The sequence below is a fragment of the Acanthopagrus latus genome, chromosome 6 (genome assembly GCF_904848185.1).
Source record: "Acanthopagrus latus isolate v.2019 chromosome 6, fAcaLat1.1, whole genome shotgun sequence".
Classification (NCBI taxonomy): Eukaryota; Metazoa; Chordata; class Actinopteri; order Spariformes; family Sparidae; genus Acanthopagrus; species Acanthopagrus latus.
The window spans coordinates 29711487-29736400 of NC_051044.1; the positions used below are offsets into that span (position 1 = coordinate 29711487).

Genomic DNA, 24914 nt, shown 5'->3' on the forward strand with positions numbered 1-24914 from the left:
TATGTGTTAAAATGTTACTTTTCACCTATGATCGGGTCTCCGTCACAATCTTCTCCAAATTGCTCGTATCTCCTGATGTCTGCTCACCTTCTTTTCACATTACAGGTGAGAAGTAGGGTGAATTCCTCCCTGCTCGTATTCAAATATGTGCCACCTGCCTGAAACCAGCACGTTTCCCCACATCCGCCAATCCTGTGTAATGTGTTCTATGTACACATTCAAGGGTTAACACTTCAATGGGACTGCCGTGGCCTGGATCCAGTACAGATGGGAAGTATCAAAGATCTATGAGCAAAAAAATGAAAAAAAGGCAGTTCTAGGTTTGTCAGCTTTCAAATACCGCAGAGACTACTGCGAGAAGAGGATATGTGTAATTAAACCCAGAGAAGTAAGCTGAGTGCGACGATGATTTGTTGGTGAGAATGAGTTTGATTGGTTTCATGTTACTTGGACTGCAGAATCACAGTGCAGCTCGGTCCAAATGCAGTGCATTTAACAAAGATGAAACTTAACTCATGGATAAATGTGACAAGATGTTAACGCTGGCTGGGAGCATTTAGCCCGCTGTTTAGATACGTGTGTCCACAAAACCTTTCTCACACTCTTTGCCACCTCCTTATTGGCTGCTATTCCAAAAATGTGTCATGTACCTGCCGTCTTGTGAAGGAGAATCCCCCCCTCTGTCTCGTTCGCTTCCCCTTTCGCTGTCTTCCCACCAACTTATGCTCCTTTTGTCCCATATAAAAAAATACTTTTTCCTCTCTATGCTGTGTTCTGTTGCCTGCCATCGTGCTTACATCCTTCCTTAGCTGACTTTCATCTCTCCAAATCCCGTCCTCTCCCTCCCACCAATGTTATTCTCTCGTCTGTCTCTCGGTAAGTGGGTGGCAGTGATCCAAGCATCGGCCAGTCTGCCTTCACCGTAACAACCAGCCAAGACGTCTTCATTTGATGGCACAAAAGGGCCCCCAAGAATCACTGCTTTTCCCCCAGGGGCTTATGGGTGCTAGCCAGCTGCCTACGGGCTGGGAGCTGGAGATTTGGGGAGGAAGGTACAGGTGGGAAGGAATGGGAGGTGAAGCTGCCTGGAAGGAGTACAGCTATATATCACTTCACTGAAACAGCCCTTAGCACTGCAAACAGGTTAACATTTCATACATGGCTGTACTTAAGATAATAAAAAACCCCAACAGCAACACACAGCCTACTGGAGCCCTGCTTTCACTCACAGTGAAATGGTGCATCTGAGGGATAAAGTGGAGCGCATGGAATCCATAAAGAATCATTATTTCTACATCCTATTTTATGGGGGCCAATAAAAATGTCACTCGGCCGCTCGCGATGTTGTTTATTCACGCCCATTAGCTCCTCCACACGGCGCTAAACAAACACTCAGGCTGATCCTCCTCACGAAACATGACTTTGACCAGATCCACACCTGCACTGCCGAGCAACTCTTTCTCAAAAAGGCACAATCCGTGATCTAAATGTAAACTAAACTGTATAATCCCACTATTGCACTCCTACTCCTACTATTCTGCCACTACACAGGACTGGAACATGCAATCTTGACTACATTTATGAAACATTTTATAACTTTTTTACCTCAAAATAACAGCTTGTTAGTTTAATGTTAGTTTGCCACAGTTGGCCAGTGCCCACTAAAATTAGCTGTCCCAGTTGCTTGGCCCTCTGGCCCACTAGCTGGTCATTACTTGTAGCAGATGGTGATTGCAGCCAAAGGCAGAGAGGACCCACAAGGGTCCTTTCTTCTTTGTCTTTATTATCTCTGTTATATATCATCTATGTTTTCTACATTAATTTGCATTGTAGATACAGCCTTTTTATGTGAGTTAAATCCCCCTTAAGATTTTGGGGCGAGGTAGATAAAATGTATCTTTTTCAGGAAAGGTGGGAGCAGTTTAGATAGCTCAAGCTGCGCTCGACCAGAATTTTGGCTTTGCATGACCTGCCTGTCCACAACTAAATGTATGTGAGAAATATTCATATCCAGTAGAACGCGCATGTTTTGAATTGTGATCTTTTGAAACAAACACAACAAAAAGTATTTCACACACTTTCCATCCTTAGCACAATATTCTTACATTGCTGCATTCCTGTAAACATTGTAATGCTAAGTACACCCCAGATACCAAAAAAGGAAGGCTGTTGTAAGAATACAACCATTTAAATACAAAAAAAAGTGGTGAACCTCGACCTTGAACGACTGAGCCTTTTTCCAAAATGCTGCTGTCATACCTATCATGATACTCTCATCTGTTACCAGTTAACCTGTTTATCTGTGAAATGTTCCAGACAGGTGTTTTTGGAGCGTTCCACATGTTCCTAAGTCTATGGTTGCCCTTGTTCCAACTGGTTTCAAAATAAGCATATTTACAAAAATCAATGAAGTTGATGAGGTAGAATATTACATATATTGTATCTTTGTACGGCAAAATGATCACATTCTGTTTTATTCATGTCTACAGAGCGTCCAGGTTGTATCAGCAATTTGTGGGTGGAGCCTGAAAACATAAAATTACCAGTATGATGATTAAACTGTGTAAATCAGTAGTTGTCTGGCAGGCAGGAAATTCACAATTTTCCTGTAGCTCCGTATCTATAGATCTGCCTTCCTGCACATCTATACGTGTCCACAATCTTACTGGACCTCTGCTTCCCTCTCAGCTGTGGTCCCATGCCCGGGCCGGCACGGCTGTGATCCCGGTCCTATAGGAGAATAAGGAGACAGTTCATGGCAGAGCTGAAGTCATCAGCCAGGCATCCGTCAGAACAGCCACTGAAACAATGACCCCCTCTGTCCCGCAAACACAAGGTTGGTTTTAGACAAAAGGCCGGACTGCGCTGAGATGGACCGGCAGCAGCGGTGGAACTGACAGCTACAGTTTGACCTTGTCTTGTACTGTAACACCTCACAGTCCTCCACAGTGAGAGGGAGCCTGTTTGAATAGGGGATCTCCTCAAGTTAAATATTCCCACTGAAACTTTATCATTTGGGCCGAACAAACACAATATCTAGAAAATAACACCCCTCGAGATTGTGCTGTCTGACTTCTCAGTGGCGGAACAATACCACACACACACACACACACACACACACACGTATCTCCCAGAGCGCTGAGCAAGGGTTTACAGAGATAAGTAAAAGGCTGATCTTGAAAGTTGCAGCCAAAGCGTTGGACAATGAAAAGTTTCCTTTGGATGTGCTGCCAGTAGCCGGAGGAGTGGAGAGACGGAGGTCATGTCAGTCCTTGATAGCCCGCTGTTTTATTCTCCTCTCTCCAGAGTCACAGTCACAGTTAATCTCAGCCCCGCGCCCCACTGTGCCTGACCCCAACCTGCCACCTCCGTACTTCATGCCCGCCACGTTGTCATAGCAACAGTGACCAACCATGTGGCACACACACACACACATATACACACACACACACACAGGCCTGTGGTGTTTAAAGAGAGAAGTGCTTCTGCCACGTATGAAAATGAATTGAAAAGTGGCTGTAGGCAGAACAGTCAGAGACTGCTGTACCAATCACGGACTAGAAACCGTTGTCTACTGTACTCTCACACTCTGCCCTCCCCCCCTCCCTCCTCTCTCCCACTCTCTTTCGGAGAAACAATGATCAAATCCTTAGGCCACAAATATACAAAAACAAAGTGGCCTGTGTGTGTCTCTCCCTCTTTCTATCAAACAAGAGTAAGAAGACACAAAGAAAGCACTGACAGTACACCACATACACACACACACACACACACACACACTGACTGCATCAGCGCCGAGGGATCCTGTTCATGTATTCTATGCTGTAGGAGGTTGGGAGTTGGTTTATGCATGACAGCTGAGTCCATCTGCCCTTCATATTAATCACACAGCAAGCTTAATCAAACTCATATTTGGCGTTTTCTGAGGGTGAATCAACATGGAGCTCCAGCGTACCCTTTGACGGGGTCCCTGTGTCGATGTGTGTGTCTGTATTTATGATGACAGTATGTGTCTGTGTGCACGGTTGTGTTGGTGGATGGGTGGGTGTGTAGATATGCATTGCACGCATGTGTTTCAGAGGGAGGCTTTTGTGTCAGCACTGACTGCAGTGTTTGAACAGGGCTGGAGGAATTTTTCACTAAACATTTGACTTACAGACTCGACACGCACACGCTGACACAGTCTGTTCATGGGCTTCATATGTAGGGCACCGATGTCAGGGCAGCACTGTCGAACAACTCTGTACTCGGCTCCGAATGACTCGGCTTTCACTGATTTTTATGCTCATTATTTGGGCGACCAGAATTGCTCACCGTCTTAGGATGCGTGTGTGTGTGTGTGTGTGTGTGTGTGTGTGTGTGTGTGTGTGTGTGTGTGTGTGTGTGTGTGTGTGTCCAGATGGCCTCTCCGTGCTGGCCTGACTTCATCCACATGCTTAGTCTACACAGGCATCACATCATAGTATCCCAGACAGAGCCATAGCTGCCTATTCACCAGCTCCAGAAGTGCCATTACGACAGATACAACAGACATTTATAAAGGGACCGTGTACTTACTAATGTCGACGCAGACATTAAGTCATAATCTTTCATCGAGCTGAGATGGAGCTTCGCGCTTTCATTTCATTCCATTTAGGCCTGTGGCGCCACAATCCTGCATATTCAAAGGGGCTCTGTGGAACTTGTGTGTTGTGCTGGGAGCCGGTCATTACTTTATGTGACTCCATTTCTAAACTAAGCTAGTTACATCCTATGGACTGTCACGCAAAATCCGACCTGAGTTCTATACAAAGAAGTCCACAGTCCAGCAGCGATGAATCAGCGTCAGGCTTGTGCTGGCAACCAATAGAGACAAGGTTCAAGTTAGGTTACATCACATTACAATCAGCTCACATATGGCCAATAAAAAAAGTGATTGATACATTTAAATTGCTATAACTACATACATAGACACATAGAGCCCGTTTATGCAGATACAACCCAATTTGTATCAAGGTGAAAGGGTCACTACAGAGCTTTGGACTGACTTTCTGCTCATTGTTGGCTACAACTTTAGTGTTTTGGTTCACTCTCAAATCAAAAAAAGCTGCTGTCCGCTCCGAAATCCCACTTGCCCAGCACCAAACAGCAGACTGACACAGTTAGTGTTATAATTTAATGTTTGGACCAACTGTTCCGCTGACATGTAATTTCCCTCTTGACCCGCCTTGAAGGAACAGGTCGACATTTCTGAAAAAAAAAATATGCTCATTCGCTTTCCTGCTGAGAGTTAGATAAGGGGAAACAGTTAGCCTGCCTCTGTCCAAAAGTGACAAAATGTGCCTACCAGCATCTCTAAAGCTGAGTAATTAGTGTGTTATGTCTGTGAGGGGTTATGTGCTCTCCTATTTTTGGCTACCCGCTTAGACTGGCTCCTTGATGTACCTTTGTACTTGCACAGACAAGTGTTGAAAACCATGTTTCCCCAAAAAACTTCTCCGTTTTACACTGCCAGATCTCTTCTGACCACTTTTCTGCTGCATGGTCAGGCACCCTGCTTCCCTGTGAGGGTCTGCAGGTCTGTGAAGTATCAGTCTTAACACTAAAGGAAAGCAATTCACTCACTCCTATTGGCCTGAAGATCTGTGGATACTTTGGACACACTTTCAAAAGCAGCTCTGAACCTACCTGCTTTGTTTAGCTGTATTTAGTTGACTCTGTTGTTACCTCAGCCAAGGCACTAATAAAAGAGTCCGTGTCCGGATCCGGACAACAGTCTGAAATCCGGATAAAGTTCTGGATCCAGATAAAGGGATAAGGTATGTGGTCAACTCAACCTTAAGAGATGTGAGAAATGAGACTACACAGGTTGTCGGGGGCATTTACTGTCGTCACACTGAACACAGAGACTCATCTACTCAATATTCCTTCTTCACCGTTGAACCTCAGTCACAAACTGTTCTAACTCTAATTGTATAACTTGTAGATTGATCCACTTATAATAACACATTTATAGTATAATGTACTGGTGACAATGAAGTCATGAGACTGAATTTGATTTGTTTATAGTTTCTAACATTAACCCAGCATCATAACCTATTTGACAAGGGATATAGAAGCCCTGAGGGGCAAGTGAATTTTTTTTCCTTTTTTTTTTCTTTTTTTCTGGTGATCCATTTTAGAAATCAGCAGCGGCTGCCAGTGCTAAGATGCTGCCTGACTAATATGTGGGGGGCTGAGAAAAGAGTTGATTTTCATGACTTGAGAGTGTATAAGTATTTGTTTTTTCATTCCATTTTACATTGAATTGATCATATCAATTTAGTTTGTATTTGAATTTCGTACAACAGACTTTCTATAAATCAAATACGTGTCACCACAAGGCGATGCCAAAAAAGTCTTGTAGGTGCGAAGGTGAACAACTTCAGCACTGGACAGCGCCCTCGCTGCCATCATTAATAACAACTTTGATAAGATCATTATGATGGGGGAATTCAACTCTCATACTGATGATCCATCTGATTCGCTTGCCGCTGACTTCTTCATGGTTGCTAAATTATTTAACCCGGTGCCACACATTTCTGCTTGATCTGATTTTCACACTTGGCCTGTCTCTGAATTCATTACACATGACTGACTTAGTCTCTGATCATAACTGTATTATTTTGACACAATTACACATGACACTATTCTGGCTTCAGAGAAACAAACCAGACAGCCTTGCATCTTCAGCGAGCACTCTGCATCTAGGTTTTCAGCTATTTCCTCGAATGTGTCTAATACCATCCCTTAGTTTTCAGACATTAACACAACTGGTTTAATGATCAACACTCCTCAGCTGTGAATTCAATACTTCCATACAAAACCAGACCAGACCCAGCTATCAATCCATCCCCCTGAATAAAACCATTCCATTAGACAACATAGGAGGGACTGTAGGAGAGCTGAGCAGATCATTTCCCTCATGTTCACTACCTTAATAAGGAGCTACTAACCAGGCCTAATCAGCTCATCAGAGATGCTAAATTGGCATATTTCTCTGGTTTAACTAACAATGACAAACACAAACCTAAACACTATAATCAGCATCAAAAACCTCCTCCGTCTTGACTCCCTGCTACCTCCTCTGATGACTATGAAAGGTTTTTGCACTTTTCAGTGGCAGGATCAATGGTCTCAGAGCAAATTTCTTTCCCGTAGATCACGACTCAAAACAAGTCACGTACCCAGGTCAGCCATCTGATTTCAACCCCATTTCCACGCAAGATCTTCTTAACATCCCGTCTCACGTGTGCCCTCTTCTGCCCCGGTTGAAAAAGTCCCCTCTTAAATTCCTTGAAGTGCCGGTAATTTCCCCCCTGTCATCTCACTACCATCAACCTCCTCTCTCTCCTCAGGCTGCATACCTGATTATTTTTAACTTAACTACAGGCCCATTTCCAGCTTCCTTTCATTTCTTTGAAAAAAACTGATGCTTACCAGCTTCTCCAGCTGACTGGTGTGCATTATTCAATATCAGCTCTGCCCAAAGTGACAAATGACATCTTCATGCGTACAGATAGGTGAAGGTGAATCCTCAGTTTTGATTGTATTCCACTTATCCGCTGCCTTTGATAACACTGACTTTGCTCTTTTTAATTGACAGATCAGTGAACTGGGTTGGCATCTCTGGCACAGAAATCTGGTTCATCTCACACTTTGGTCCAATTCGGGCCGCTCTATTCATTCTACCTCTAGGTGATCTGCTGAACTCTGCTTGTGACGCATCCTACCATGGCCACGCAGATGAGTCACGTCCGTACTTCTCATTTAAAACTGTATAACCTTAACAGTCACCCTTCACGGCAGTCGAGCTTTTGCAAAAGTGGGGTGTCTCGTAACTTCTTTCATCTCAATTCTGACAAAACTAAGGTCCTTGCCATGATTGTTTTAGGAGTTCAGTCATTTCACTTGAGATATGTTCGAGCTTAAATCAAAACCAGCAGCCAAACACAGAGCTCCTAGGGTTTATCTCATTTGGACTAGTGTCCTTATTATTATTGTTCTGTCGTTATTATTATTATTATTATATCACAATACCAGACAAAAAAAATATATTATCTAGTGCAGCCACAACTTTAATGGGGAAAATATTTATTAGCCTCTGTTATCTGCAGTGATGCTCCAGCAGCAGAGCCCTGTGGGCCTTTACGCACACTTCTACTCTAGCCTAATTCTATTTTGGACAGTAGCATGTGGTTTAATACTTATGTGTGTCTGATGACAGTTTAGTTCCCAAGATCACTATGTTTACTATATGGTTCGTAAGAAGCAAGAGAGATGAGCTTCCTTATCATCCTCCTCCTGTGCCTGTCAAGTGTGCATTTAGACAGTCAGGGATCAGATTGGGAAGAGAATTACTAGTTATCAACTTTTAGATATTTCTTATTCAATGAGAGCTCCGGCAGCAGGAGCATACAACTGTTGAGCCACGTTGCGGTAAACCTGGCTTTATCACTTCAGTCATTATATACATGACCTGAGGAAAGTTTTCACTGATTCAAAAAGGGAAAATAAGGAACTTATCTTGTTAAGATTATCCTGGCAAAACTTTTTTTTCCACCAGTTCTCAACTCATACACACAGGAGAGAAAACAATTTAGATCATAAGAAAAAAACAACTCTGAAGTTGCCCCTCAAGGCTTCTGTAGCTTGACGATGCACTTCCAGGTTAGCCAACAAAAATGTGTCATCCCTGCAGCCTTCTATGTTGTATATATCATGTTACTTGATAATTGATGCATGAGCATTTTAAGCATTGTTTTAATGTAGCTGGTCAAGCTAAAGCTCGTGTTAAACTCTGTCATGTATAAATATTTGATGGTGTAATTGAGAACAAAACATCATATTCTATCAAATGTATTGGATTATTTTTTTTGTGTTATCTTATTCTGCAGAGGACTCTGTTACTCTAGCTGTAAAAGACATGTAGTGCATCCGTCCGAATTGCAGAAAGGTATAAAGTAGAGCATGAAATGGAAACACGCAAACACAAGTAACTAATACATGAACTTTGTCACCTTCCACCACTGCAGGGGCATCATTAAAAGGGTTCTGTCTGTCAGCTGTGGCTCTGTGAAGAAAAGCCAATGATTGAGAGAGTGGGTAAGACATCTCTTTTTACGGAGAGCCAAAGCTCTTGCATACAAATTTAGACCTGTTAGTTTTTCCGAGCAGACTCAGAGATCTATAATGTGATGGTGCTGAAATGTGCTGAGCTTCAAGGAAGTCAGTAGAACAATGGGCGCTGGGGCTTTGAATTATTCAGGCTAAAATCAAATCACAGCAGGAGGGAAGCCGGAATCTGGAAGTCTCTTGAAGTTCACTACCTGAGGATTTCTCCTAAAAGTGAATGTGTGTTATGGATCGCTAGATGAGCAATGAAAGAACGCCGAACAGCGTTTCCATCCTGACATCCAGTGTCGGCTTGGAGTACTGCGCCACATGGGGATTTACTCTTGTTAAGGAAAACTCACCCCAATTTAGAGACGTCACTTTTATTTCATCGATTCACACAGTTGATTGCTTTCAACAGAAAAAGGTCTGTTCATATTAATAAATCCCCCCTTCCCCTCAGTAACTGTGCTCAGCTCCACAACATGACACGTCACGTGAAATAGCTACAGTAAATTCTGGCTGAAAGCTGAGATGAAGACATGTACCAGCTGAACAGATACGAAGCCTTTGGATGCCAAACGAAGATGGTTACAGCGAGTAAGGCACAAGGAGATTGTCAGTTCACACACAAGCGCTCAAGTAATGTTTCCCAGTGATGTCTATTGTGAAACAGCAGTCTCTTGGTATTCTTCAGTTATTGCTGACCTTTATAACATTACACCATCATCCACCATAACCAATTAACTAAAAGGCAAATAGCGTTGTACAACCTTTCATTCCTTTATTATTTAACCACCCACAGAGAAGACCTTGAATAAAATAGTAGAAAAATAGACAGCACATAGACACAGTCCCAGGCGCTGCTGGATCACAGCTCCTCCTTGTCTTTCAGAGAGTCTGAGGCTGACGTGGCGTCAGCTTTAGCTTTTTTGGAGTCCTTCTTGGCAGCAACTTTTACTGTCTTTTTTGCAGCCGGCTTTGCGTCCTTTTTGTCTACCTGCTTGGCTTGCGTTTTGACCGTCTGTTTGGCTACTTTTTTAGCGGCAGGTTTGACTTTTTCTACCGTCTTGGTCTTTGCTTGATCTCCAGCTTTGGCCTTTGCTTTAGGAACAGCTTTGGCTTTAGTGCCTGTTGTTTTGCTGACTGGTTTCGCCTCTGCTTTGTCCTTAGGTGAGTCTGCTGGTTTGTCAGGCTGCACGTCTGCTGGTTTTTCACCTGCTTTTTCCGGGTCAGCCTGCGCAGGAGGCTCTGCGGTTGTCGGTTCAGGCCTCGAGGTGTCCCTCTCCTCCTTTTTGATGAACTCCTCATTCACAGGGGTTGAAAACATTTTCAGCATATCCTGAGCTTGTATTCTCTCCTATAGGAAGGGGAAACCGATTGCAAAATGAATGGAAACGTCAGGATCAGAGGCATATAAAAACTGTATTCATGCTGGATTTGTTTCATTGGTTGTTTCCAGAAAATTATATAATGCACAGTTAACAATCGCAGGTGTCCTTTAGATTTCTGTTGCCAGTCACTACATCATCTACTGACCGTTTATTTTGAATTTGCCAACTTTAACATGTCTTTGAACTGATGATTACCTGAATACCTAAAATTTTGACAGCTGCAGTTATGGTAACTTTTTTTTTTTTGCTGAAGGGAAGGTAGTCTGACTTTCTAAGCAGATCAGCGGTACCAAGGAATGGTAATGTTTATGCTGCTTTATTTTTGGGAGGCTGAAATGCTCATTAAATAAGAATAATCTGGAATTGTTCATATTTTTCTATAATCTGAGCATGGCAGGCAGAGTGACACTTTGCACAGCTGGTCAGTAAGTAGACCATATTCGGAGGGTCATCATCATGCTCGGGGAGATCTCAAATAAAAGTGATACAGCTTCAAGGTTGCAAGTCCTATAAACATATATGTGAGAAATGTTATTATTCTTACCCCCTTTTACTGATTGGCTAGCTGAAAGCTGAAAAGACAGTGGATAGTAAAAATCTGGAGGGATATCGGGCCAAATTTGAAGGTAAAACAACATATTTGATAGCTGCTTTTAGGTAACAGCAAATGTTAGTTTACTTTCTATCTAACATTACCTTATTGACAGTGTTATAGAAATCGATGGGTAGGCCAACCATTAAGATTCAGTTTTGGCCCTTAAGGGAAAACAGTTTGGGCACCTTTGGGGTAAACCGTATTAAATTATTGTTGTTTATTCCTTAATGATATAAAGAATGGAACAAAGTCAATACTGTTGAATTACTATCACATATTAGTTTTATGGTTTTTAATTTTCGCTCTCTGAGCTTATAGCTAAAGTTTACTGCAAAAAAAAAAAGAATTTATTATTCTTACTCTATTGATGAATAGAGGCTGTCAGTGTGAAAATAGTAAATATGCCTGGGCTATTTGTAATTTCCAAGTTTCTCATGATGGAATTTCTAAAATAACAGGAAGAAACAAAAAATGCTTGGGGGATGAACATCACGCTATATGGTGTTTGTGTTTGAAACACAAGCATTACTGACAGCAGAAAGAAATAACTGCCAAAATAATTTGTCTCTTAAAGTCAAACCCCTCCAAAATGCAACCTCTATGTATTTTTGTGAATGTATCCAAGTCAAACTTTAATTTAAAAGCATAATTACAACAAAAGCGCCACTTTTAAGATTGACCGTATTTTCGTTTTTTGTCAAAATCATTTTCAATGGAGTGCTAGGGGCAAATACTGTGTTAGCATCAAAATCGCTATTTTTCAAACACTAAGAAGGCTCGACACAACATGAAACTTTGCTCGTATCACACGAGCATTGTGAACATTGTTTGTGTGCACAGAGTTTACCAAATAGAACGTTTTTGAACAACTCATGTTAGCAGTAGCTTGTTCCGCTCCGCGCTGTCATGGCAGCTCAGAAGTATCGATCTCCTAATGCGACGTAACCTGGAGGACAGTTAAGGTGGACTGCTACTGTCTTCCGGCAACAACTAACCACGGAATACCTCACGTGACTTTTCCGGCTTTTGATTTTAGTGTTGTTTCTTACATGAGTCGGAGATTCTCAACTGGCAGGACAGCGGCTAGCGGAACAAGCAACTGCTAACGTGAGTTGTTAAAAAACTTTCCTCATAATTATGCTGTTAAACGAACGTTTGACTCGGGTACATTCACATAAAGACCCTCGGTTGCATTTTGGCGAGAGTTTCACTTTAATAAACTGTTCTTACAGACTTACAAACCTAAGATGACATATAAACTAGGTGCAGCCTCTATAAATAACTTAGCTTGTGCTAAAAAGCTCTTCTGGCTATTTACATTTGTACTATAGTTTGTTCTATGTTTGTTCTCTATACCATGATGTGTGGTCTAGAGTAAATTAATCTGAAATCTCCTCATTATACAGAGTTTAGTCTATAATGGCAGTCTATACCTTTTCCTCGTAAGCAGGATCCAGGGTGAACCACAGCGCCACAGCGCACCTCTGACCCTTGGTGACGGCTCTGACACCGTGGGGGTTTTCCTTTCCCGCTCCGAACGCGACCACGCGGCCGCACTGTGGACGCACCTCAGCCTGGGTAAGGGTGAGAATATACAACATACAACATTTAATAGCACTGAAGCTTTACACTTAAACAGTTTTTTATTTGAATGCACTTTTTGATAAAAGATTATGGACAGAAAAATTGGAAATATACCGTTACTGTTTTAGCATCCAGCTCAGTGAAGATGAAATCTCCTCCTTCAAAGTCTTCATTTAGATAAAGGATGGCACTGCAGGGGGGGAGACATTAGGATGTAAGGTGGCGGCTCATCATCGGGGCTGTCTGGTGGAAGGACAGATTCTGTGGTGTACTGCTGTGTGTGCGCTTACCTGTAGTCTCTGTGTGTGTATGCAGGAGGTTCCTTTATGCACTCGTTCATCTCAGAGACTAGCAGACAGTTGTCCACATGAACAGGATGACTCAGGTCCTTACGGTCGTCCTGCTTCTCTGAATAACCAACAGTGAGGAGACAAGTTAGACCATGGACACACAACTATGATCGCCTGCAGGGAGTATTTCTTAGATCCGCTCCTTAACGCTCACCTCGAAGGTATTAGCAATGGTTCAGATTACTGTAAGTAATTACTGGGTTTTGAGGCAAACCCACAGAGAATTCTCACCCAGCACTTCAGTCCCCCTCTGCTGGACAGTTATTGAAGCAGCCTATAAAGAAGCTCTAATAAATCCACTGTGCACCATCCGCCCAGCACCACGCAACAGACAATTAGCAATTAGCTGGTGTACCTAAAAACATTTAGCAACTGAAAGGCCAGACATTTTTCAGATGAGTTGATGGAGAACTAACAAAGAGCCAAAAAGAGAGTTAAGACTGGGCTGAAATACAAAGACAAACCAAAACATCTATAGAAATCATTTGTTCCTGCTAAATAATATATAATCAGTAATGACAGCCACCTTTTGACGCAAACCTGCTACCTGAGAGCATGGCATTTGTATCTTTGTTCCCCAGATTTAGTCCTAACCATTCAGCATGTGGTTATAAATGATAATGTCATGCGCTAGCACAGTATTATACTGATAATAAGCTAAGCTAATTGTATTTGGCTAGTGCTCGGTATCTGCTCACTGCGTAAAAAGGCAAACGGTTTGTCAATAACTTTATGACAGCAACTATACATGGTAATGATGTTGTCACTGGTGTGTTTTGTGCAACCAGTGGCCAAAATGTCAATAATGAAGCTCAATTATGAAAAGGGTCAGAATGTGAAGGTGCAATGTGGAAGATATGGCTAGATCTCTACGGTAGCTCTCAAAACTATAGGAACAGCATATCACCACAGCAACTGAGAGCTGCTGCTCACAACACTGTTTGTTAGCCTTCTTTGGCTATGGTTAGCAATTTAGCTCAGTTAGCTGTGGAGCTAGTCTTAGAGAGCTGTCTGGAGTCTGCCTGGACTCAGCACCTTCCCAGTGAGCTTGGCTGGACACCAGACTGCGACCGATCAATATACATTACAGAGGTGATTTACAGCAGCCTGTGACTTTCTGTGGCCTCCATAGCACTGCAGCTCACATGGGGTATAGTATTTGGATCACTCTTTGCAAAAAACCAGGGCATTGTGCCTGTCTGACTTACCATCAATGGCAGAGCGACACACCAGGTGGGAGTAGGAGAAGTAGAGTGTAGTGTCCAGATTGAAGTAAGACTCCAACATCTTCCTCACTTTCTCACTGAGGTCAAAGAACAGATGAGCACTCTTCAGAGGAACCTTACCCTCCTGTCCGAGCTGTAGAAAGGGCAAACATCATTTCACAGTAGCTACACAGATGTCACCAATATAGGTCAGAGACTGTTTTCATAGAAAGGTCTACTTCACTAATGTTACTTTCTAGAAAATTTAGCTGGGTGGCTGTTTTGCAAAGACAACGCCACTGTTTGGTTTCTACTTTAAGTCGTGTTTAATGCTTCAGGGAGCCGGACTACAGACCTTCACAGCCTTCAGGATAGTGACTCCCTGGAACATCTCACTAGCAGAGTGGGGGGAAGGTTGCCCCCTGTATCCATCACCTTTCTGAGCAGCTGCCTGGAAAATATGCACAACAGCAGATAAACTCTCTGAAGTGATGGCCTGACTCGCACAACAAAAACAAACAGATATGAGACACAAACAGGCATCAGGCAATACGAAAAGTTCAACTTCAACTAGGACCATAGTCTTGTGCCATACGTTCATAGAACTTTATATTTCTGCTATTTTCAAACAGTTACAGTCTATTTTGAGTTGTTTAAATAATCACAGGCACCTCCAACATAATACACTTACGGAGACTTTTGGGGGGTAAATTAATTACACATTTGTCCTATTCCCATTGCTTGAAAGGTTAGAAAAATCAGTCATCAAAAATCAATTCAGAGTAATATCATGTAAAGAATACACAATTTCTAGTTGATGCTGAAAAGAAATGTAAAAAAAAATAAAAAATAAAAAATAAATAATATGACCCACCTGACAGCAGCGAGAAAACAGTTTTGCTAATTGTGTTAATATGGCAGATATATGAATATATTAAAATGTCTCTACAGTGTATTTCCTTTTCAGTTCTTATTTTAATTTTCATATTAATAGTAAGATTAGTATTGTTTTTCATGTAAGTTAAATTAACTCAGTAATTTCTGAATGACCCCCCTCTTTAGATAACTCACATTGGAGAGGCGCTGCAGCTCCCTGCACTCATCATCAGTGATCACCCCATCCAACAACACCCGCTGAGAGCCGTTCAGCTGCTTGGACATCATGGTCACCTTGATGTCATTAGGCAACACACTGACACCTAGAGGGCAAATATAACAGATATGGGAGAGAAAACGTTTTACTATCAAAAACTGTTTTGCTTTCATATGAAATATTGGAGACTTGATAGTGAGGCTAGGTGGAACCAATGTACCATCATCTCATTAACATCTAGGTCACCAGCAATCCTGGTCAAATATTTACCCTCCTGTGGTGTTATGATCTTTGACATTTCAGAAGAATCCTTCTTCTTCTCCTCAACCAAAGTCTCAATCTCCTTCATTAGGTTTCCTATTTCCTCTGTGATCCTGGCTGCAGTCTCTTTGTCAGCTCTGACAGGCAGAGTGAAAGACACATTAGCATAATTTTAACAATTAATTGTTATATTGACATGCACAAATGTATATGAGCCGGTTTCTTACTTCTGCTTGTCTCTGAGTTTCTTGGGCATGACATCTTCAGGAGTCCACTGGTCCTGAATACAAAATAACAGGAAAAGGCACAAGTCAAATGCATGAAACCCCTGCATCGAACAAGCAAAATGTGATGCATGGCAAATCACTTATTCACTCACTGGATCTACAAAGGTGATTCCGAAGGCTTCGTATCCAAAGTAGAGCAGCTCTTTTTCTAGTATGGACTGCTGAATGTATTGCTTCACCACCTGCAGGTCACAAAACACATCAAGATTTATTGCAGCCGATATGAAAACACAATATGTTGAACAGCTCCATGAGAAACATCTACACAATATCAGCCTCAGTGAAATGTCTAAGTGCAGTAAAAAGGGAGCGGCCTCCATTTGGTATGCAGGCTGGATGAGGGTGTCTGGCACAGTTTTCTATACCTCTATTAGGTATCTGGGTAGGAATGTCTCGAAAAGAAGAAAATACTAAGAAATAGAAAAAAAAATACAGTCAGAAGGCTGGATCTCTACTGATACTGCCACACACACACGGGTCATAAGTGATGATTAAGAGGGATTACTTTTGTCTCTCCAATTTGATATTCTGTATGTTTTTTTAAGATAAAATCCTGCATAGTATACCTTTAACCAGGGTGGCCCAGATCAGTGCTTTTAAACAGCAGACATGTTGGCTTGTCATAAAGCACTAAGCATTTGTTATTATTAATTACCAAAGACACAGTGAGCTAGCATGCAGCAGGACCCTGAATCTGTGACTGTAAATGTATATAAATGCGGGAGACTGCATTCACATAGTTTGAGGGTATATGGGGATGATTTTAATTCAAAACTCATCATAGTCTGGAAGTCAGTTCAGTTGTGAGAGCCAAAACTCTCATCAGCAAGGGAAATGATCAATTAGTTATTAGCATTGATCAACAACCCTATTAACTCACTATAAATACTGTATAATGTGGACATTTGGAGCCTGAGGCAGTAAAAATCTTACTTACTGCTTCTTTAAAAAGCAGCAAACATTTATGTGCTTTAGATTACCATCAGTGCTTTTTTTATGTCCCTTTTGTGCCCTTGAGTACATTTAAGTGCTAATGGAGGCTATTTTTCTCTCACCACATGTTGTGCGGCCTGATTTACTGCTGATAGTTGTGGATTAAGAAAACACACAGCTAAAAATAACTGCGCTGAAAAGGTGGCCCGCCTAAACAGAGCACGAGCTAGCCTGACTATACCTGTCTGGCTGAAATGGTTTGTGCCTTGTCTTCGCCCAGCACGGCAGAATAATAGGCCAGGTTCTGGTTCATCACTTCATCATCAGGATGGAAGAGCAGGAAAGTCTTAGCACACTCGATGGCCTGCTCATACTTCTCACCTGGAGACGGAGTAGAAGAAGAGGAAGAGTGAACAACTGGTGTGAGGTGTCCAGAGAAGAATGTTGCTTGATATATGTACTTAAAGGTGCAGTTTATTTTGTTGTTTAAGGTTGCACTCTACTGGTTTTACTTAAGTCAGCATCGCGGGGAGTAGCCTGTCTGTGATATCAGCTGATTTATGTCGTCTGTGGGATGAACTTTGATGTGATCAGGGTTATCTAAGCCTGTTCTTACATTAATAGGATTTATCAGACACAGCTAACAGTAATTCATACACTGATGGCAGTGGCTGCCATGCAAGAAGCAGTTTGGGGGTCAGTATCCAGGGGACCAGGGGAATCGAACCAGTGACCTTCTGACAATAAGATGATGGCTCTACCCCTGAGCCACAGGCAGCCACCCTGTTCTTGGCTATATTTACATTAATGGTTAAGGCTCTGCAAGATATTCAGACTTGTTAAGCTTCTGCACTAACAAATCCCTTTATTGGAACGTTTTAGCTGGTGCTGCCTGTCAACTCACCAATTCAAATCATTTCAAAATTATCTTTTCAATAGTTCTAATTCCGGAAGACTGGTTCCTATAGATTGTGAAAAATAAGGTATAAAAGTCAATTAGCTATTATATTACTGTGTCGTCAGCTGTGTTTCCAACAAGTCGTCAAGCAAATGGATGGCAATATTTTTAAATATTTTTAAATGCCAGTTGATTGCAAACCGTGCTTGAAAAGAAGAAGAAGGAGAAGTAGAAGAAAAAGCAAGAACAAAACTAGTTGCCTTAGCCATCTACTTGGACATTTCTCTGGGAATAGGAATCTCATAGAAAATCCAACAGTGTCTTCCCTTTCTCTTGGAGCAGAAAAAGCAGATCAGTCACGTGAGATGAGTGTTCGCTACATCAGAGCTTACTCAGAAAAGTGTAAAAACTACTTCATGAAAGTTAGGAAATGTTGCTATTTGAAGAAGAAGAGCACTTCTGTTCTGTCAGTCTGTTTACTGCAGCCGACCTTTTTAAATATGAAATAAAAAATGTTTTGCGTTGAAATACAAAACTGTTATTTCCGAATGTTTTAAAGTCTAATTTGACTATGTTGCAGCTTTAACAGAGATCATCATTGTGTTTGCTATTTAAGAGGCATTCTGTACTCCGTGGTTGTGACACTGATGAAGGCTGAATGGCCCAAAACATTTTGTCTTCTGTAAATAAAGAGACACTGAGTGCAACCCTCCTCTGTCATTATCAGTCAATATAATAATGAAATGGCACCGTTTTATCTCAACGTGGTGGAAAGTCTACAGAGAGGAACCTTCATCACATGTCGCTTTTAATAAAAGGCCAGGATCTGCCTCATGAAATTCGGCTAACATATCCGGCCATCTACACAATCAGTGATGCTGTAGATCTCTGTAGGCTTAGGGTTGAATTCTGCTTCCATTACAGTGAAGGACATTGGGTAAAGTACATGCACACTCCTCAGTACAGGCTGAAAAAGGACAAGACTCACTGTTGTAGTAGGAGAACTGCAGGTAGTTGAAATGTGAGGGGAGGAAATCCTCAAAGGGCTTGTCTCTGCCTGAACTTATGGCCAGCTCTACTGCGCAGTGCTGCTTACAGTTCAGTACCTGCATGTAGTGGTCTGACACACACAGACACAATCACACAAAGGAAAATGCTCAGCAAGCACTCAACTTTAACGTGAATCCTCTCTGCACAGGAAAAAACAAGGATGCATTGTCTCACCTGTGATGGTCTGGAACAGGTCAGCACTGTACTCCATGTAGTTGTATCCGTCGTAGTTGTAGGCTCCCTCACAAAGTGCTTTGCATTCCTTATCGGCAATGAAGTACTCCTCCACGGCCACCTCGAAGTGGTCAGCCGCCAGTCCGAATGAGTCGTCGCTGTAGTAACTCTTCCCCAGCAGGAACTCGGCCTGAGGGAAAGCGGCAGGGTGTCCAGTGAGGTGGTTTATGGTCACAACTGCATTGCATTACTAGTGCTGTAACCAATTGTTTCAGTGAAGGTGTCATTAAGAAATGGATAAGGTAGCACAAAAAATATGAGGGGCAGCATAACCGCTAGCTGCTGCTCATTATACTGTTCGCTGTAGCAACTAGCTGCCATTAGCAAGCAGCTCAGTTAGCCGTGGAGCAGATTACCCTCAAGGAATGTTTCAAAAAGGTTCCCTATTTGTTTTTTTCCTTTTTCTACAAAAACTGTAAGAGAAACATCACTGAATGTTCCCTAAGTCCTCTGATGATAATTTGTATAACTTTCAGAGAACCTTTAGCGAACATTCCCTGAGGGTTTTCCAAAGATTATTTTGTGCAACGATCAGATAACCTTTAAGGAACACTCCCTTGAAGTTCTCTGAAGACAATGTCGTACAAACTTAAGAGAACCTTTAACCAATGTTCCCTGCGATAAAGGTTTTTTATGTGAGAGCTTTCTGGGAACATTTCCTGAGGGTTCTCTGAAGGTTAATGCTGAAAAAAATTTACAGAACCAGAATGTTCCCTACAGTTACACAAAAAAGCCTTCAGAGAACCCTTACGAAACATTCCCAAAAAGTTCTCTTACCTTTACACAAAACATCTTTATAAAACCCTTAGGGAACATTTCCTTAAGGTTCTCTGGTGGTACACAACCCCTTAGGGGAGAGGTTCTCAACCTTGAGGGATATTTGTTTAACTGCCTGTTTTTAAAAACTGAAATGCACAATGTGTGCTGTTTTTGGGGATGCTATCTAAAAAAAACATCCTGTAGGTCATAGGTTGAACTTTCGAGTCCCTGAGAAAGCTCCAGCACAGACCGAGACACCACAAGTCTGACACCAAACCTAATGTCGGCTATAGGTAAATGTTGGTTTTACCTCAAAACATACACTGCACATGACAGAAAGCCTTCTTGGCAGGCAGAAGTCTGAAGATATATGCTTAGTCTATTAGTACAGTGGCCACTGCACTTAACCTCCAAACAGCTCTTTTCTTACCCTGATTTAATGGTAAGAAGTACCTGTCATTTTGACCAGTTTTAACCTTAACCTGTTTTGTATCTCTCAGTCTGTCTGCACCAAACGTCTACTATGTGGCACTACTGTTTGCATCTGTGGTCACAATGTCAGACAGAGCTGTCTCTGTGTCAGGTCATCAAACCTGTATGCCTCTGCACAGAATGTGCAGTAGCGTCAGCGTTCAGATGGGACGGTCGCAGAGATTACACACAGCAAGAGCTTGCACCAGATAGTCTAATGAGTCCTGATGACACAAAAGTGCTGGCAGGAGTATGTCAGAGTTTCACTTGGAATATATTTCAATAGTTCCATTTATGTTACCTGCATATTAAAACAAGGTTAATGTTACAGGATAGTGGGAGTCAAAAAATTATCTGATACCAAGATGTATCCGCTTATAATTAGCCTCTTATACATCTCCCCGCTGAAACCACGACGGCTAGACTATCAGACTCTCCCCTCCTGGAGTACAGTGGTATTAGGAGACAGGACAGGCCTAGGCTTGCTGGTTAGCATGCTAACTTCATTAAAAATCTCTGCAACACAGTACATAGACATCTATGACTTAATATCAACACAGTCTTTATTCTGTTCAAAATGTTAATGTTAAAGGTAAATTCAGGCTACATCTTACATATTGCCCCTTTATGGAGTTTTGTCAGGAAGGCAAAACTGCATACTGTAACACATTTTGAGTTCAATTCCTTCTATTTGACATAATACTGACTTTACCGGCAGTTTACAACCACCAATCAGCAGAAGAAAAAAATTGTAAAGCTATTCAGAAACTTGAAATTTGGCCAGCTACATCAACCACAGGCAGGCATTACAACAACACATTAGAGAAAGACACCTCAAAGACTGGTCTTCATCAGAGAAGGTGTGTGCTCTCACCATATGTGTCCTGGCCTCCAAATCTTTAAAGTCCTCTTGCTGTACTCCTGCCATCATCTTGTAGTACTCCAGGTTCTGTTTCATCTCCATGTGATCAGGGTTGGCCAGGAAGAACGTGTGGGCAGCTGCCACTGCCTTGTCAAGCTTATTGATCTGAAAGAAACGGGGGTTAAAGTCACAGTCTTTGATTGAAGGTGTGTTAATTAATGTATTACCTGGAAAAACTACAGACATTAGCTGACAGCACTATTGCCTTCTTCTGTTTTTAGATTACAGTAAAGTCGTGATGTTTTTCTCTAAAGTAAGAAACGTGTAGTAAGAGCATGGAACCATGTGGATTCAACCCAAAATTGTGAGTACATCAGCTTCATTTTCATTTTATTTTATTTTAATTCTTTTCATGGGCCAAGGTGCAGTCTGAACTGATGATATTTCAGTCTGTGACAATGCTGTCCTGGTGTCAATAAGAACATGTCCCACCATTGTTGAGCCGGAAAGCAAACGGTCTGGTGGTCTTGATCTTTCCCCCCATTCATATCAGTTGTGGCCTGCTTGATTAAACCAACCAAGCGTTAAATATATATTGTGCTGTACATTTAGCGAACCAGTACCTTACTTACTAACAAAATAATGTGCTTGGCTCCAAAGAGCTGATATTAAAAAGGCATAATATAGGCTTAAATTGTAGGTTGTATTGACCTGTAACTGTCACCTACAGGAACTGTGAACATATCTATGTATTCCAAAGGGACCTGTCTGTCTCTGTCATTCCTGTGGCCAGTAATTCATATAAAAAAAATAAGGTAGGAACTCACATCAGTGACTGGCAAACTGGCTTGGAGCTGTGGTCCAATGGAACTGATCCACTTGGACCATGCTATTGTAAAAGTTGTGCAAATCCGAGCAACCAGCATGGCTGAGTCACACGGTCGGCTAACTGACCAACAACTCTGCCACAATGCGTGTTATATGTTGTGTTGTTGTCATGTTGTTCTCTTCTGCTGAATCCTGCATGTGTGTATGTTGGAACAATGCATAACAGGAACTATTACAGAACACACAGTGGTTGGATTTGAGATCAGCTCTTCCACCTCACAGATTTTGGTGACAGATTAAAAATTCTGCATCAGATTTTTTTTTTTTTTCATCATGTTGCTGCGTTCAAGTTCTGTGTGAGAGTAGTATTTTAGAATACACACACAGCCTTGATAATCCAGCAAAACTTTTGAACATGAAAAAATGCTCCTTTGACATAAAAAAATAAATATTACAGTATCACAATGAGCCTATGAAGCATTATTTGCCTCTCTGTCTCGCCGCTGTGAGAGTTTATGCGAGCAATAAAGCAGCACTTTAGGCCTTTAAACTGCTGCTGGATCCCAGCAGCAGACGTGCTAGCGTCAGGCTCCTCTGACTCCACCTTAAGACGTGGCATGGCTGTCCTGGTCTTGGGGGGGTTGGGGCATTTACAGTATCCGGCTCCACATCAGCCTTCAGTGCAGGCATGAATGGGATTGCAATAAAGTGTGTTAGGTTCCTCGCTCTGTTCTGGGCCTAAGTGTTAGGTATGGAGTCACACTGGGAAATAAACACATCTCTGTTTGCCGCCTCCACACTGAGAGCCCTACCTTAAAATATGCCACTTGTAGGTAATTGTACGGGGTCCTCTTGGTGAACTCGAGCTGCACTTCTGCGGTGACTTGGTGCAAAGTTGGTGAGCCCAGTTTTTCACTTTCGCAGGAGTTCACACAGTCTGCCCGTGTCAGGATTTTCTGGAAGAAGCCCAGGTCCTCCACGGACCCGGCCCCGGGTATGGCGACTCCTAAGCCTGCCAGTTGGTCTCCGAAAGCGGTCTGGTTGGCGCAGCTCAGCCGGCACTGAGCCTTCACCTTTCGGACGGTAGCTTTGTTCCTGAGCGCCTTTTCCATGTTCAGGATGACCGTCAGCCAGTCCCCCTTATAGTAGGCTTCCACCGCCGTGTCGAAGAGGAAGTCAAAGGGCTCCAGAACGAAGTGATGACTGCCCAGGCTGGTGTCCGAGGAGCACAGCGGAGCGATAAAGATGAACAGTGGAAGCGCATAACGGAGCTCCATGATGCCAAAGTGTCAGGCTGTGCAGCGGGGCAGGAAGGCTGGCAGCCGTCTGAAGCAGGGACCGGACCGAACAGGCTGCCGAGGCAAGCTCAGACCTCTTTCACCGACAGTCGCTCGTCTGGAGGTGGGGTTTGAAGAGCAGAGCCCCCCGGTTACACCCACCAGTGCTCCCCCATATCCCGGCATACACATGGAGACACCATTACAAACTAGTAATGTCATAAAAAGAATGCTACTCATGTGAGTGTATAATGTGCAATGGAAAAAATGCAATAGGATACAGAGTTGAAGTGTAGCCAATAACACTGTTGTGCAATATTTGTATCTGTCGCACAACTTTCTGATGAAGCTCATGAAATCACCTTAAATCCAGACAGGATCATAATTATCATCAGTCCATCCAGGACCAACACTTCCAAATGGATTTCCCAATAAAAGAAAGTTGGTTGGAATGTATGGAAGGTCATGGATGACAGAATTCACGGACAAGGAGTTGCTCACAAGCAGAAAAAAAAAATAAATCACACATAATCATATATACATACAAACATTAGACTATGAATCAGCTCAATAACTTTGTGTGCTATTGGTTTGTCAGAGTCTCAGTTGCATTTTTGATTTAGCCTTTTGACTTACCTTTCATAATAATTTCCAGTTATTTATAATAAAATAGTATTGGGGTAGAAGACTGCCACAATTGGACAATACCAAAAAATGTGCAATATCTTCCATCTCAAATCTAAATCTACAAATCAAATCTACAAATACAGCCCTCAGTTATATTCGGTAATTTAGGTTTTTTTTTTTCTAATTGGTCATATCTGACAGAAAATGTGTCATTGCAAAGCCCATAAGTAGAACAAGATGACCCATAAACCTGAAAATGTTCAACAAAAGAAGAACAAACTTGATAAAACGATGTGGATGAGCAGTTATTTTGTCAGAACACACAAAAATGTGCTATGTGTCATGAGTTGTTTTTACAGTTACAGAGCAAGGAGAAAAAACAACTGAACTGATAATTAAAGTCCACAAAAGAAATTGTGTCGGTGAAACAAAAAGCAAAATAAGAGCAGAACAAAAGCACAGCAGAGTTCACCTGGAAAGGTCATGTTGGTTTGTTAGAACAAGTATGCTACAAGTCACTTACGTCTACTTCCATGGCTTTAAGATACATTCGGACATGATAAAATAAACATGACTCTGAAAACTTGATAATTTTGGCACATTCAGTTTCTTGTTCCTGTACAGAATCTGCAAAAACAGACACAAAAAATGTAAGAGCACCTATGATAGATATACTCCTGTTATATTTTATCTCAGGACTCTGTTATAACATATCAATAAAGATCAATTATCGGGGTAGAAGGATGCCACAATTGAACAATACCAAAAAATCTCATACTCCATGTCTCTGTCTGTTTATATTGTGTATATTATAGTCACTGTTTGTTTAGTGTCTTCAATGTATGCACCTTCTTCATCAAGACAACTTCCTCATTGGTGTAAAATCATTCTTGGTAATAAAACTGCTTCTCATTCTGATGCTGACATGGCTTGATTGACTGTAACATGAAACGTATTACGACGATATACTTCTTTCGTCATGATAATGTTTTCCGTATGGCGCACAAGCAAGTTAAACCTGTTGGTCTGTAAGTCAAAAGTTAGGGGTGTTCTTCTGAAGTCAAGAGCACCACT

General features: G+C 42.0%; 1 protein-coding gene across 2 annotated transcripts; it reads right to left on the bottom strand.

Moving 5' to 3' along the window:
- Positions 1 to 9499: 9499 nt before the first annotated feature.
- On the bottom strand, positions 9500 to 24900 carry p3h1 (prolyl 3-hydroxylase 1). Of its 2 annotated transcripts, none has more exons than XM_037102517.1 (15): positions 22749 to 24900; positions 21121 to 21273; positions 18957 to 19146; positions 18721 to 18852; positions 17076 to 17215; positions 15994 to 16083; positions 15842 to 15894; positions 15624 to 15751; positions 15332 to 15459; positions 14616 to 14711; positions 14264 to 14414; positions 12996 to 13113; positions 12820 to 12895; positions 12555 to 12695; positions 9500 to 10492 (listed from the first exon to the last, which is right to left on the bottom strand). In XM_037102517.1, exons 1-15 carry the CDS (start codon positions 23211 to 23213, stop codon positions 10004 to 10006), a joined length of 2550 nt encoding a protein of 849 aa, XP_036958412.1. In that variant the 5' UTR covers positions 23214 to 24900; the 3' UTR covers positions 9500 to 10003. The 2 variants fall into 2 exon arrangements, with proteins under 2 accessions (XP_036958412.1, XP_036958413.1); XM_037102518.1 differs by lacking the exon at positions 22749 to 24900 and adding an exon at positions 21936 to 22218.
- Between the last annotated feature and the right edge of the window lie 14 nt (positions 24901 to 24914).